Here is a 13,502-nt window from a genome sequence, read left to right as displayed (position 1 = left end):
AGATGAAGTAGCCGTGACAATCACCGACTAATAAAGTTCTTAAATGTTTTTAAACAAGTTTTTTGGGCCTTTAATTTTTTTAATCAAGTTTCTCAGAAAAGTCACCCAAAAACATGCAAAATTCTATTTATTAATTGGTTCATAAATAAAATTTGTATGAAATGAAATAGAAAATTGATCTTTATTCTGGGACACTTGGTCTCCTAAGAATAATAAATCGGACAATTTTGACAGCATTATTAATCTGGCTATATTAAATGATAAACAAAAGATACTTTAGGCGAGTTTATTGTTATTTGTATTATTTTTGGTATTTGTTGTTTACACGTTTATGGCAGGTTGATATTCAAGGAGATTGATATACAATTGGTGTTTAAATGATGTTAATGAGGAAGTTTGCATGGTAAAAGATTTCTCAAAGGAAGTAGTTCTATAGGAAGGGATGTACAAATCAGGTGATTGGGATCTTGTTTTTAACAGGTGTATGGATGAACATAGGGTGATGAAGTCAACAATATAGGAGGGTTTTTGTTATTAAGGTTTGGAATATAAACATGCCTAGGAGGTATAGTCTTCGGATACTGAGATAGAGGCAACTTTGTTCAAAATAATAGTGAGAGATATGAGAACTTCTGGGAATGTTGAAAAAGAATCTTTTAAAGCAGTTCATTAATCTTTTCAATCGCATTTCTTGTTTGCCACACAGTACTCCATACACTAGGCATACACTGTCAAGTTGTGGGAGAATAATGGAATCTTAGGAGTTGTTTAAGGATTGATATGGTTTTGAGAGTTATTTGAGAAATATGGCTATTCCATGTTAGATACTGGTCAAAGGTGACTCCAAGATTATATATATACAAACATATGTCCGATCATGGATTGATTGGTATACTGTGTTTTAAAGCAACCCAATGTATTTGGGCAGCATGGCTAAATAAAGCATTTCTCTCTTTTTATGGGTATGTTGTTGAGATAGACTAAAGGATAGTTAGGAAGGGTTTTGACCAGATAAGGATAGTCCTGGTTTTTGTTGGTTTCAGGCTCAACTTATTTTCCGAAACTCAGCAACCAATGCTATCGATGTCTTCCTGGAGTTTACTGGATACCTCAGTCATGTCAGATGGATAAAAGGATATATATATTTGTAGGTTATTGGCATACAGATGATATTGGGAGTGGTAGATAACATTAGATAGGTCAATTACATTTTTGTTTATAGAAAATAGGGTTTTGTAGAGCAAAATTATAAGAAAAAAAAACATTTTTTATTTCCAAATTTTTTTCAAAGCTTCTAATAGGTACTAAAACAGAGTAAAAATCATATAGAAATTTTCAAGTCATTAAATTCAGCTCTCATAAGAGTATATCAATGTAAAATTTCAACTTTGAAGACTTTATATTAATAGAAATCCAGATAGCCAAAAACTCGTACTTGTTAAATTGGAAAAATATAGTCACATGCTTGTTGTTTTTTATTATTTTTCATGCAGATAACTGCTGATGTGTTTCTAGAACTCTATTCATTTTAGCAGTTAATAATAGAGATAAAATATAGATGATTTATATGAGCCATATCTGGACTAGTTTCATATTAAACCTCTTATCTCATCCAATGGACAAATCTTAACAGCATTGCAGTCAAAATGAAAAAAAAAAAGTTTATTCTGGAAAAATTCTTTATTAAGAACATAACAGTAAAAATGTGCAGATTCTCGCAAGCAATGTCTCGATTGATTAGCCTTCCTGTGTCATACAGGGCTCTGCTACAGCTTACCTCTATTTCCATGGTTTTCTAACTCCTGGTAATATAAGGAGAGAATTTAAGAAGACTTAAAGGAGAAGGAGATTTCCCAAGAAATTAAGGTAATCGACCAATGGTCAATATATTATATCTGTATGGAGAAGGCCTCACAACTAGAAGATCAGGAAAAAAGGAAATTTCCTTCTTCAACCAATACTCCTGAAACAATGGATGATGGTAAGGATGGTCATCCAACCATCAAGATGTGTGGATCCAGTAGGAAAAGAAACTACAGTAATAAGGACTCTGAGGAACAGGCTATAATTAAAAGTCTACAGGGAAAAGGACTTAAGGAAGATGAATGTGATACCATGACCTTTTACAAACTGTAACAGGCAGTTATTAAACCTGAATATATCACTAGATCTAACCCTAAGATCTTAACGTACTTCCTTAGAAGCATAATATTCCTATGGGATTTCTAGATAAAGGAGTATCATGGGATTTCTAGATAAAGGAGTATCTCACAAAACATCCAAAGATACTTGGTGAGATAGGTTTTCCAATCCCTTGGAGTTAAGCTGAGTGATGTTGAAGATACAGGGGAAATCCAAATCAGTTACCTAAATGGATTAAGCAATACCAAGAAAATATGCTATGCGGAACTAGAAGATATATTTCCTTCCAGCCAACATCCATATATTGTGGGGAATGTGCAATATGACAAGATGTGATACAGTGCAATCAAGTTGATGACTTTAGAGGACTTTTTCGTTGTTTTTTTAAATTTTTTTTTTAGTGTTTCAATGTAATACTGGTAGACCATATTAACATGGCTAATCGAGATTCTACTTTACTTTTCTACCAAATATATGAAAAGAATTTATTGCACAATGAAAAAGAATGAAAATTGGAGCAACAGATGTTACAAAAAAGTTTACACAGTATTTTACTCCAAAAAATACTGGTCATTAAACATTGTGGTTCAGATCAGACAGAAAAAGATTTTAATATGTGTATACAAAGTAAAACATGAGAAATAAAATAATCAGACATACCTGTGACACATACAGTAGTGAACTTTGAGCCAAAGTAACCAGTAGGAGAAAACTTACAAGGATTTGGGTGCAAGTTTTGGAAATACCCAGCTGTAATACACTCTTGAGCAGATAAGAAATGTGTGTCAATATTTCTAATGTGTTTAACCTAAAAAAAATATAAAAATAAAAAAGAGGAAAAGTTTTATTAATCAATAATAAACAAAACTAAAATAATCAAATATGAGAGAATCCAGTTACAAAATAACTACCAGAGATAATAACCATACAATAGATGGTAAGGTAATAAAAGGGAAGATGGTCCAGGTGTGGTAAAAAATAGCTCAATTAGTAAAAACAAAATTCTATTTATTATGAGCCAATGTTTCACCACTAATAATATGGAACAACAGAGGCAAACATGTAAGGAAACCATAGAGGAACTGGCAGTTGGTATGCTTTGATACCAAAGGCCAACTAAGAAAGTGTCCTGCTTTGATGAAGAATGCCAAAGAGTGACCAGCCAGAAGAATCTTGCTTATAGAGCAATGTTACAGTGAAGGCATATAAGAAGAACAGTACAGGAATACAGATCCAGAAGAAGGGAAGAAAAGCACACCCACCAGAGGAAAAAAAGGGCATGGCAGCGGGAACGCCTCTAGCAAATGGAAGACCTCTGAAACAGTAATGAGGTAAGAAAATTCTTCCAAGAAATAAATAGTACTCGACAGACATTTAAACCTAGAATAAATGCCTGTAGAGACAATGAGGGTAATCTCATCACAAATAGGATACAGGTTGAGGAACAGTGGCGACATTACTTCAATGTCCTCCTTAATAAAGTGGCAGAAGAAGGAAGAGGGGAAATAGAGATGGACCTAGGGGAATAGGGAGTCACCTGATATGGATAACGTTTATGAAGTGGTGGAAGATTTGAAAAATAATAAAGCACCGGGACCAGATGGACTTCCTGCAGAATTATGTAAGTATGGAGGAGAAGAATTAGTGAAATCCCTCTATAATATAATGATGGATGTGTGGGGGATGGAGGAAATCCCTTGTGAATGATACAAAGTGGTTATATGCCCGATTCAAGAGAAAGGGAATATGCTTGATTGTCATAATTATCGCAGTATATCCCTCTTACCATGTGCTTACAAGGTGTTCTCTCGGATACTTTATAAAAAAGCTTTTGCAGAACAGAATATAGGAAAGTAACAGACAGGTTTTATGAGAGGAAAGTCTACCATAGATCAGATATTTTCCATCAGAAACATTCTGGAGAGGTGCAGAGAGTATAATATCCACACACACCACCTGTTCATAGACTTTTGAATGGCCTATGAAAGCATAAAAAGAAACAAGCTGTACCAGGAGCTTCTAGAGATGAGAATATTACCAAAGCTGATATATCTGATTAGGACTACAATGAAGAAGGTGCAATGCACAGTGCGTGTTCAGGGTGACCTGACTGACAGCTTCGAAACCCACAAAGGACTAGGACAGGGTGATTGCCTCGCATCCCTTCTCTTTAATTTGGCCCTCGAAAGTGCGGTTCAGAAATCTGGAATACAAGTTGGAGGAACTATATTCAACAGATCTTCTATGATTTTGGCTTTCACTGATGACTTAGATATTGTTGGAAGAATCCCTACAGATTTAAATAACGCTTTTATCAGTCTCCAGATAGCAGCGGCTAGAGTAGGTTTAGAGGTTAACGAATAAAAAATCAAATACTTGTACGCAGGCCTACAACTAGATGTGAACGAACCATCACATTTTATAACTGGAGGATTTTCATTTGAAAGGGTGAAGGAGTTCAGCTATCTTGGATCGCAAGTATATTCGGATAATGACATTCAAGCAGAAATACATTGCAGAATTATGTCTGCAAATAAATGCTATTTCGGCTAACTGAAGCATTTCAAAAGCAGGGCTATTTCTCAAAACACAAAGATACAGCTGTATAAGACCCTGGTGAGACCAGTTTTAACAATTATGCCTCCGAATGCTGGCCATTATCCAGTTCGCAGGAAGCCCATTTCCTAAGGTTCAGGAGAACATAGAGGAGAATTTATGGCCCAGTTTGTACTGATGGAAACTGGAAGATAAGAACCAATGCTGAACTAACTAACAAGACTACAAGAACCCAGATATCTAAAGAGTAATCAAAGTAAAACGGCTTCGGTGGGCAGGCCATGTAATAAGAATGACCCAGGATGATCTTGGGCGAAGGAATTTATGGAACAAAAAGAGTAGGAACACCCCGGCTCCGATGGAGTGGCAGTGGATGCCAAATCCATCTTGGGAATCCGCAAGTGGAGAGCAGCTGCAACCAATGGAGAAGACTGATGGACCAAGCTGCAGGAGGCCTTGACTCTACAAGAATTGTAGCACCATTGATGATGATGATGATGAATTTTTCACCCCACTTTGCAGGGCCTCATCAGGGCTGAAAAAGATGTCAACTATTAAAAATATATCACAGAGTAAGAGAATAAGATAATACAAAATAAAAGTAAACTAAGATGGGGCTAAAACATATGTGAAAAAGAATATAAAAATGAACAAATTAAAGAAAATAAAAATAATACGTATAGCGAAAAGTATAATAAACAAGAAATAAAAGAAAGTATTAGACATGAAATGAAAAGGAGAAGTAATAACAAGTAAAAAAGTAGATAAAAGAGAAATATAAATATTCCTTTATCAAAATAAAGGAAAAAAGAATAAAATAATAAATGTAAAAAAAAAAAAAGGAAAATGATGAACAAAATAGGACCTTTAGGAAACACCTACTTAAGGAAAACAGAAGAATGGCTTGAGGTGGGTGCAATGTATCAAAAGGGCAGGAGATTGGGAGAATTTGACAGTTAACAAATGACAGTTACATTTTAAAATAATATTAAAGTAAGATAATATACACAAATATATTCTTAGTTAAAAAAAGAAAGAAAAGAATAAAACATGGATAAAACACAATAAAATTAAAAACAATGTAGACAATAAATATAATATAGAGAAGGAAATAAAATATACAAAAATCAGAATAAGCACAAAGGCGAAAATTATATAATAAAGAACAATAATTATAAAGCAATAAGTGTAAGTAAAATGTGAAAATATTAGGTAGATATAAAATACAGAAAAAAGATATGGAGGATAATAGGTAAGTTAACTTCTGAAATGCAAAACATAAAGCAAAATTAAAAGAAAAATTATTGTAGTAATAAGCCTTCAATCAAGTTCCATAACCCTTCCAACTTTAAACGTTCAGAACATGCTTTAACCCTCAACCATTCTTTCAACTTTAATCAAACATCAATTCTTGCTACAGTCGACAACCATAAAAATAGCTCATTTTGGAACCAAATTCATCAATCATAAAGTTGATATAGACAACATCTTTCTGACCTATCAACACCTTTTAAGCCTTATTAAATTAAAATAATTTTTCTTTTTAATTATCTCTATGTTCTGCATTTCGGAAGTTAATTTATCTGTTATCCTCCCATATCTTTTATCTGTCCTTTATACTTATCTCATATTTTTCTCCTTATACTTACATTTATTGCTTTATATAATTATTGTTTTTTTATTATATAATTTACACCTTTGTAACTCTACTTATTTTTTTATATTTTCTTTTCTTCACTAGTTTATTTTTATTGTACCCATTTGTATTTTTCGCTGTAAATCTTATTTTTATTTTCTTTGATTTACCTCGTTCATTTTTATATAATTTTTCACTTACTTTTTATCCCAACCTTAGTTTACTTATACTTCATGTCATCTTATTCTCTTATTTTGTTACATATTTTTTAATTGTTTGTGTCTCTTTAAGCCCTTCAAAGAGAGGCAAAACATCGGCTCACAATAAATATTTTGTTTTACTATTTGAGTTATTTTTAACTCCATCCAGACCATCTTCCTTTTGTTAATTATATATGGTCAATAAACGACCTTCCTATACACAGTATGGATAGACACATGCATTGCACGGATTACACTTGTGTGAAGATCACAAAAATTATTGATTGAATATTAACAAGCAGCTCAGCATATTTATTAACTGAACTACAAATTTTCCTATAATTTTCGTAATTGAAAAACAATTATAATAAAACAAGAACTTTTATGAAAAATCTTTGTACTTACTGTTCCTTTCTGCATATCTTCTGCTATTAAATCAGTGAATATCCAGCCAACTTTCTTCAAACCTAGGTCATGGGCAATCTCATCAACTAGTGCTTCCTTTTCATCAGGCAACAGAGTTATTCTTTCACGCGAAGTTTCCTGAATATAAATAGAAGGAATGTAAAAGAATAATTACGCACTATATTAATACAACAAATTAAAAGACCATCTAATAACTTAAGAAACATTTCAATTCAAAGGAACTTATTTACCTAATAAATATTACAATTCCAAATTAAATAATATTTGATTAATAAAAATTAGATTCTAGTCTTAGAATTAAAAATGTCCTCTCCCATAAAAATGGTTGAAATGACAATTGTTTACTTGTCTGTACATTTTCAGGGTTACTTCTTTAATGGATTTAGTGATTAATTGGGCTAATATTTGTAAACTAAATATTGAATAAAGTAATTGAAATGGTGATCATTATTGGCCCTGGTGTCTTAGTGCGTCAAAGAGAGTTATCTCAGATATTAAGAAAATTCACTAATCTGATGTTTCAAAAATATATCACAACATAATAAAAACCAATCATATGTTGCAAAAAGATTTAAATATAATGGGTCAAAAAGTTAGGGTTGACAAAAATATGACAATAAAATTTCATAAATGGCACCTTACTAACTAGAACTTGTTAACACAGAAACTATGATACTCAACACGCTCAAATAACCAACCCACCTTCCTATTGAAAATGTTCAAAGAACAAAATATAATCAACATCATTCATACACAGATCGCAAATGAAAAAACATGGATTCATTTTTTAATAAACCATGTCACTAACTCCTGATGATGTAAACAACTTTTAAAAAAAAATGAAGATGGTCATTGGTGCAGTCAAAAGAAAACCAAAAATTGTAAGCAATTATTTATTTGCTAACGTTTCCCTCCCACTTAGTAGAGCTTCATCAGGGCTGTTCCAGTTGAGAGCTTTTGAAACTTTCATTTTAAAAGTTTCGAAAGCTCTCAACTGGAACAGCCCTGATGAAGCTCTGCAAATAAAAATGTTAACTAATTTGTTTCATACAAGACAAGCTAGGTACTGAGCACATGCCACAAGATTAAATCTCTTAATAATTTATACTAAGTTTTTATTCAACAATGATACTATAGCAATTTGAATGATAGAGAGAAAAATAAAAAAACCAATGTTATCTAATCTTATTATTCCAGTAATGTGTTCTGCCCTCCGTAATCTTTCAATCGTAAATATTCAGACAATAATCATGTTTTCATAGAATTTTATTATTCTCACAGTAATTCGAAAAAAAAAAATTAGTAATTGAGTATCTTAGTACCCTCACTATAATAGAGGTGAGTCCGTTAAGAAAATTGTCATTTTTCAACATACTTGTGGTGGTTCATAGATGGCTGCAACTGTCGCCCTGATGCCTAGTGGTACATCCCCATGAACTTCATATTTCCCATAAAGGTACCCGAGCCTTTGGTGGCCTGAGGTTCGCCAGTAGTCCAGAAACCTTTCCACAATTTCAGCATTTTCAAACATGACATTGTCTACATGCCTATACACCTAAAAATCAATAAACAGAATGTCAATCGTTAATAGATAAAAATTGTGTCAATAATTTAAGGAATCCAGAACATATATTTTATCTACTGATTTATGTAATATATATAAGAGATCAGAAATATTGGTAAAAATTAAGCTTGTTAGTTTAAAAATGAATTAAAAATCACTGAAAAAACCATTTTAATATTTAACACCAAATGATAAGTGTAAATCCATCTCACTATTGTTTATGTTTCTTTTCCTAACAAACTATAACTGGTACTTACCTGCCTGTTGAGAGTTATTGCCGATGGCTGGCATTTGGAACAGATGCCTTTTGGCCACGGAGGATGATCTTTACACCCAGGTTTAATACGGCAACTAGTATCCTCAAGTGCAATGAACTTGCCTCTAAAACATAAGGAACGTAAGAAAGTAATTAGCATAACTAGTAACATTTTAACAGAAACAAGAAATAATTAATAACTTTGGAAACTACTTTTAAATTTAATTAATTAATTAATTTAATTAAATTAACTAAGATGAGGTTTTTTTTTTCCTTCCTCACTCCCTAAAGTAGAGAACACAGAAGATTAAAAATATATTTGTTCCCAGAATCGGAATTTTTTACTTGCCTTTTACACTTTAGACTTGCTTTTTACACAAGGATTTTGATAAAATTGTCAATTTCAATTTCATTTTATTATTAATTTCATAAAATTCAAACCATCACTATCACTTAATCATTCGTTATTGTACTTTCCTTGACACAAGCATACTTCTAAAATGGCCCAAAGTTGGAGAAAGGTTTAAGAATTGTGTAAACATGGTTAATCTAAATTTCATCCATTACTTTCACTTAACAATGTGAAAAAGTACTAATATTATGTTATCAAATAGTATACTTCAAAATATAAGGTAAATTTTTCAAAACTGCTTATGTATGTTTTTAGGTTTAAAGCCAATAACTCCTAAGTATTACTCGTAGCTTAACTATGTAAAATTTTAAGGATTAAACTTTTTCTTTTACATTGGATGTTCTTTATATTGAATAAAAAAACTATAGTTTTCACACATTTTTCATTCAGTACCTCACCTCTTAAATTGGTACCTGGACTAACTGTACACAGGACTTCGAAAACATGTTTTTTTTTAAATCACACAAAATTTGCTAATATTTGAACCCTAATTTCAAACATCAATATTTTTTGCAAAATAATGAGAAAAAACATTATGAAAATATATTTTGGTAAATATCTTGGCTATATATTGTAATATCCTCTTTTACAAGTAAATAGTTATTTTTTATATATAAATGGTTTTTAATAATATCTTTTAATTTTTATGAATTGTTTCAGTATTGTTCATAGATGTATTGAATCAAAAAAGCAAGCTAACCAATTTTCATCAGTCAAATATGAAGTAAAAATATGTTGTTCAAAATAAAGGAGATAGTGGCGCGGATCCATTCCGAAATCTGTTGAATCATGTAGAGCAGATTCAAATATTTTAAACTTTATTTAACTTCCCATCATAATTGTAGCTACAGTATATTTAAGAAAAAATAGAAGTCAAGAATAAATGTTAAAGAATAATATTCATAAAGAAAATCACAAGCAAAAACTCAAAATCGTAGTGCTACAATCAATGTTGAGAACGAACACCTATAGAAGGGGAAGGAACAAAGCTTGGTTTTTGGATCACTTGTTGTTTAGACACAGAAGAGGACAATTCCTGGAGGCAGGAGGTCCTGGACATCCTTTGTCTCTCTCAGTGGGACATCAAGAAAAAGAAGAATAAGATCACTCTTGGTTTGGATTGCCTGGTGAGAGAACGTCCCTCTCCTGGAAGCGGAGGTGATATAATATTCTCATACCTATTTAATCTTTTCATCTTCAAAACTATATTTTAGATCTGAGAATAAGTAAAAGTTATCAATTTTCCTTTTATTTATTTTAAATAAATTTTTAATATTACAATATTTTATATATCATGGCATTGCAAATATCATAGTTCCTATGATTTTTCCAAACAAGTTGATCATTAAAGAGTTTTTACAAATTATTTTGTGAAGTATGATTAACCTAAGGTATTTTTATTTCTACACAATTTTGACATTTTACAACATACACTGAAAATGAGTCATATTTTGAGAAAATTTCAATAACTCAGCAACTATTTGATGCATAGATGTCAATTAGGGTCCAATTTGAAGTTCATTAAATGCACCAGTATCAAGCAGTTTATGATTATCTTCCAAATGTTGTGCCCCAAAACATTTTTTAATTAATATTTTATAACATTTAGAATAAATATACTATGTATATAGAAATACACCGTGTCTAGAAAATGCATAATGGTATGAACACAAGGCAGAGCTTATCAACCAAACTGCCTGGGCTAGTTTCGCCCATACATAAACAGAGTCCTATTTCACTTTGCAACAAGGTTTTGTATCTGGCCAACTGCAGCATTCATGTAACATCATTTTGCTGCAAGAGCGTTTATTTCACTTCAATTTATTTTCATCCTAGACCATAAGATTTGCACATCTCAACAATACCCATGAGTCATCAACATCATCTCATTTTACAGCCATATAGACAGTTAAAGAACAAACTTTCATATATTTTTTTTTATGTATAACATTGTATTTTGTTTAAATTTCAATTCATTATTTTGCTCATAAATATTTATTTTATTTTAGTTTATTGAAACTGTATGTTTAGTTTGATTTTCTCTAGTGTTTATTACAATTTTTCCATTAATATTTATTTCATAAATTTACAAATCATAAATTAAATGATTTTTACCAGCCCATAGAAGGCAGTAAGGTTCATTTTTGAACTCCACTGCCACCACATCTAAGAATAAGTTTTCAAGATATTGACCAATTATAAGTTCACAAAATGATTTTTTCTTATTTTCTGAACAAAAAAATAATGGATTCGGAAAAACTTAATCTAGGGAATAAAGTAAACAAAATAGTCTATAATGGCTCAAATCAATGCTTGTTAAATTCACTATTAAGTAGTTTATAATGATATTTCAGCTACTTACTACACTTTAGGAGTAATAGGTTATAAATCTAAAAATATGTGGTACCCATTTTGAAAAAATTGCCATATTAGAGCTACGGACTTCCACGGGGTGGTTAACTTTTTATGATAGAGTTTTTTAAACATTTTTATAAAAAAAATCATTAACAAAAATTAATTCCAACTTATTTCAAGGTACACCCAAATTTTAAGCTAATTTTACAAGACTACAAAGAAATAATTATATCTATTGGAATACTAATTGATCAAAATTATGAAATTAGAAAAATTGTCAGCTCAACTAAAAATAACACAATATCATGAAATTCTGTTATCTGGTTATGTGCAATCGTAAATAAGTACCAATTAAAAATAATGCACATAAAACGAAAATTAAAAATATTACAAATTTTATCCAATTGTTTGGGGATTCCATTTCAACAGAATTAAGTATATAATAACCAGACTTGTTTCACTATCATTAGTTAATAACTAATACATTACTTTAAAATCATTTACATTTCAGGGTATAATCCTCCCTTTCAGAACAATATTATTTAATCCTTTTACCAATAAAATAATTTACACAGTTAAACAATGATAAAATTGAAGGAGTACATCTATTAGAGCGACACTGTCATAGACTGACCAAGCAGCAAAAGGAGTAAAAATAGAAATTTTAAGGAATATTGTTTTGAAGATGATGTTCTAAAGATAAATTAATTTAAACTAATATATTAACAAATAAAGAGGGGGAAAAAGAAGTCTAGAGGACTTCAATAGGTCAATAGAGGAGTTCAACTACATTCAATAAGGCGAGAGGAAACCTGTTCAAAATGGAAAAAAATGTGGATACAATATTCATAATTTCATTATTTTCCTTACCTATCAGCGCCTCCTCTAAGTTTGCGAATATAGGAATGAAATGATAAATGCTTAATATTCTGTTCACGGAGGTATGCTTCATCATATGGTTCAATTGGAGAGCAATGAACACAGCACGCATTTGTCCCATGGTGACATCTAGTAACAATAAAATAAATAAAAACACTTACAAAAATTTCTCAATAAATTAGTATAAACGTGTCATAGAAATGAAAATATCATAACCCTTATAATTCAGATGCATTAATAATAAAATTTTAGTTTTATAATAATTATACTAACTGATAGCAAACTTTTTACGAGCTGTTACATTTTATAAAGTATAAAAAAATTTAATAGAAGGTCTTAAACTTGTGAATTCAAAAACAAAACCGCAATCTGTCCGAGGTTTGATGATATAAAAACAACATTGGTATCTGCTTTATAAGGAGATAAGGTGTTCAAAATTAGCCTGAAAAAATTGGTGTCATGTGCTGTTTAAAGTAAACATCTATATACTTTTACACTTAACAAAAACATGGTAGACAAAGGATCGATTAAGAAAATACAAACATGGCAAACAAAGAATCGATTAAGAAAATATATCATTGTTTTGATTGAATAGTGGCACATCTGACATAATGCTAATCCTACAAAAGAAGCATATAAACATTTTAAATATATTTTTATTCAAATGTTGAAGTCAAACTTTATTCTCTTCTTCTATTTTTTTGTATAGTAGATATTTGTGTTTCTTAGAACTAAATTAAATGATTACAATTGTATTGTACCAGTACCCTACACATTTCCCAATATGTGCCGGCATTTAAAAAAAAATATCATTGAATTGAACTAGTTATATTCTCATTGTAAATTATTTAAAGAAAAGTTGAAAAAGAATACAGAAATTACAATTAAAAAAATAATAAAACTTTGTAATTACAAAACTGAAAAAGATCTTCGATAATTAGATTAATCTCATGTATCAAATATTTATTTATTTCTTGAAGAAGTTTGTCGGGGGGTACGGTCAGCAAAGAACAACATAAATAAACAAAACCATATTTATTTATTTTATGCCGACGTTTCGACCTGAGTTTCAGGTC

General features: G+C 30.8%; 1 protein-coding gene across 1 annotated transcript in view; it reads right to left on the bottom strand.

The window, feature by feature from the left end:
* Positions 1–13,502, bottom strand: part of Npl4 (nuclear protein localization 4) — a 63,326-nt gene that overhangs the window by 38,655 nt on the left and 11,169 nt on the right. Inside the window, exons 5-9 of the mRNA XM_014424283.2 lie at positions 12,418–12,555; positions 8,782–8,905; positions 8,336–8,515; positions 6,940–7,077; positions 2,803–2,950 (exon numbers count right to left, since the gene is read on the bottom strand). Of these exons, the coding sequence (XP_014279769.1) occupies positions 2,803–2,950; positions 6,940–7,077; positions 8,336–8,515; positions 8,782–8,905; positions 12,418–12,555 (728 nt within the window). The remainder of the gene's footprint in view (positions 1–2,802; positions 2,951–6,939; positions 7,078–8,335; positions 8,516–8,781; positions 8,906–12,417; positions 12,556–13,502) is intronic.

This window comes from Halyomorpha halys, unplaced genomic scaffold (assembly GCF_000696795.3).
Source record: "Halyomorpha halys isolate HHAL.00 unplaced genomic scaffold, Hhal_1.1 Scaffold461.1, whole genome shotgun sequence".
Classification (NCBI taxonomy): domain Eukaryota; kingdom Metazoa; phylum Arthropoda; class Insecta; order Hemiptera; family Pentatomidae; genus Halyomorpha; species Halyomorpha halys.
Note: the sequence above shows the minus strand (reverse complement) of the source record. Positions and strands in the feature narration are given on the sequence as shown.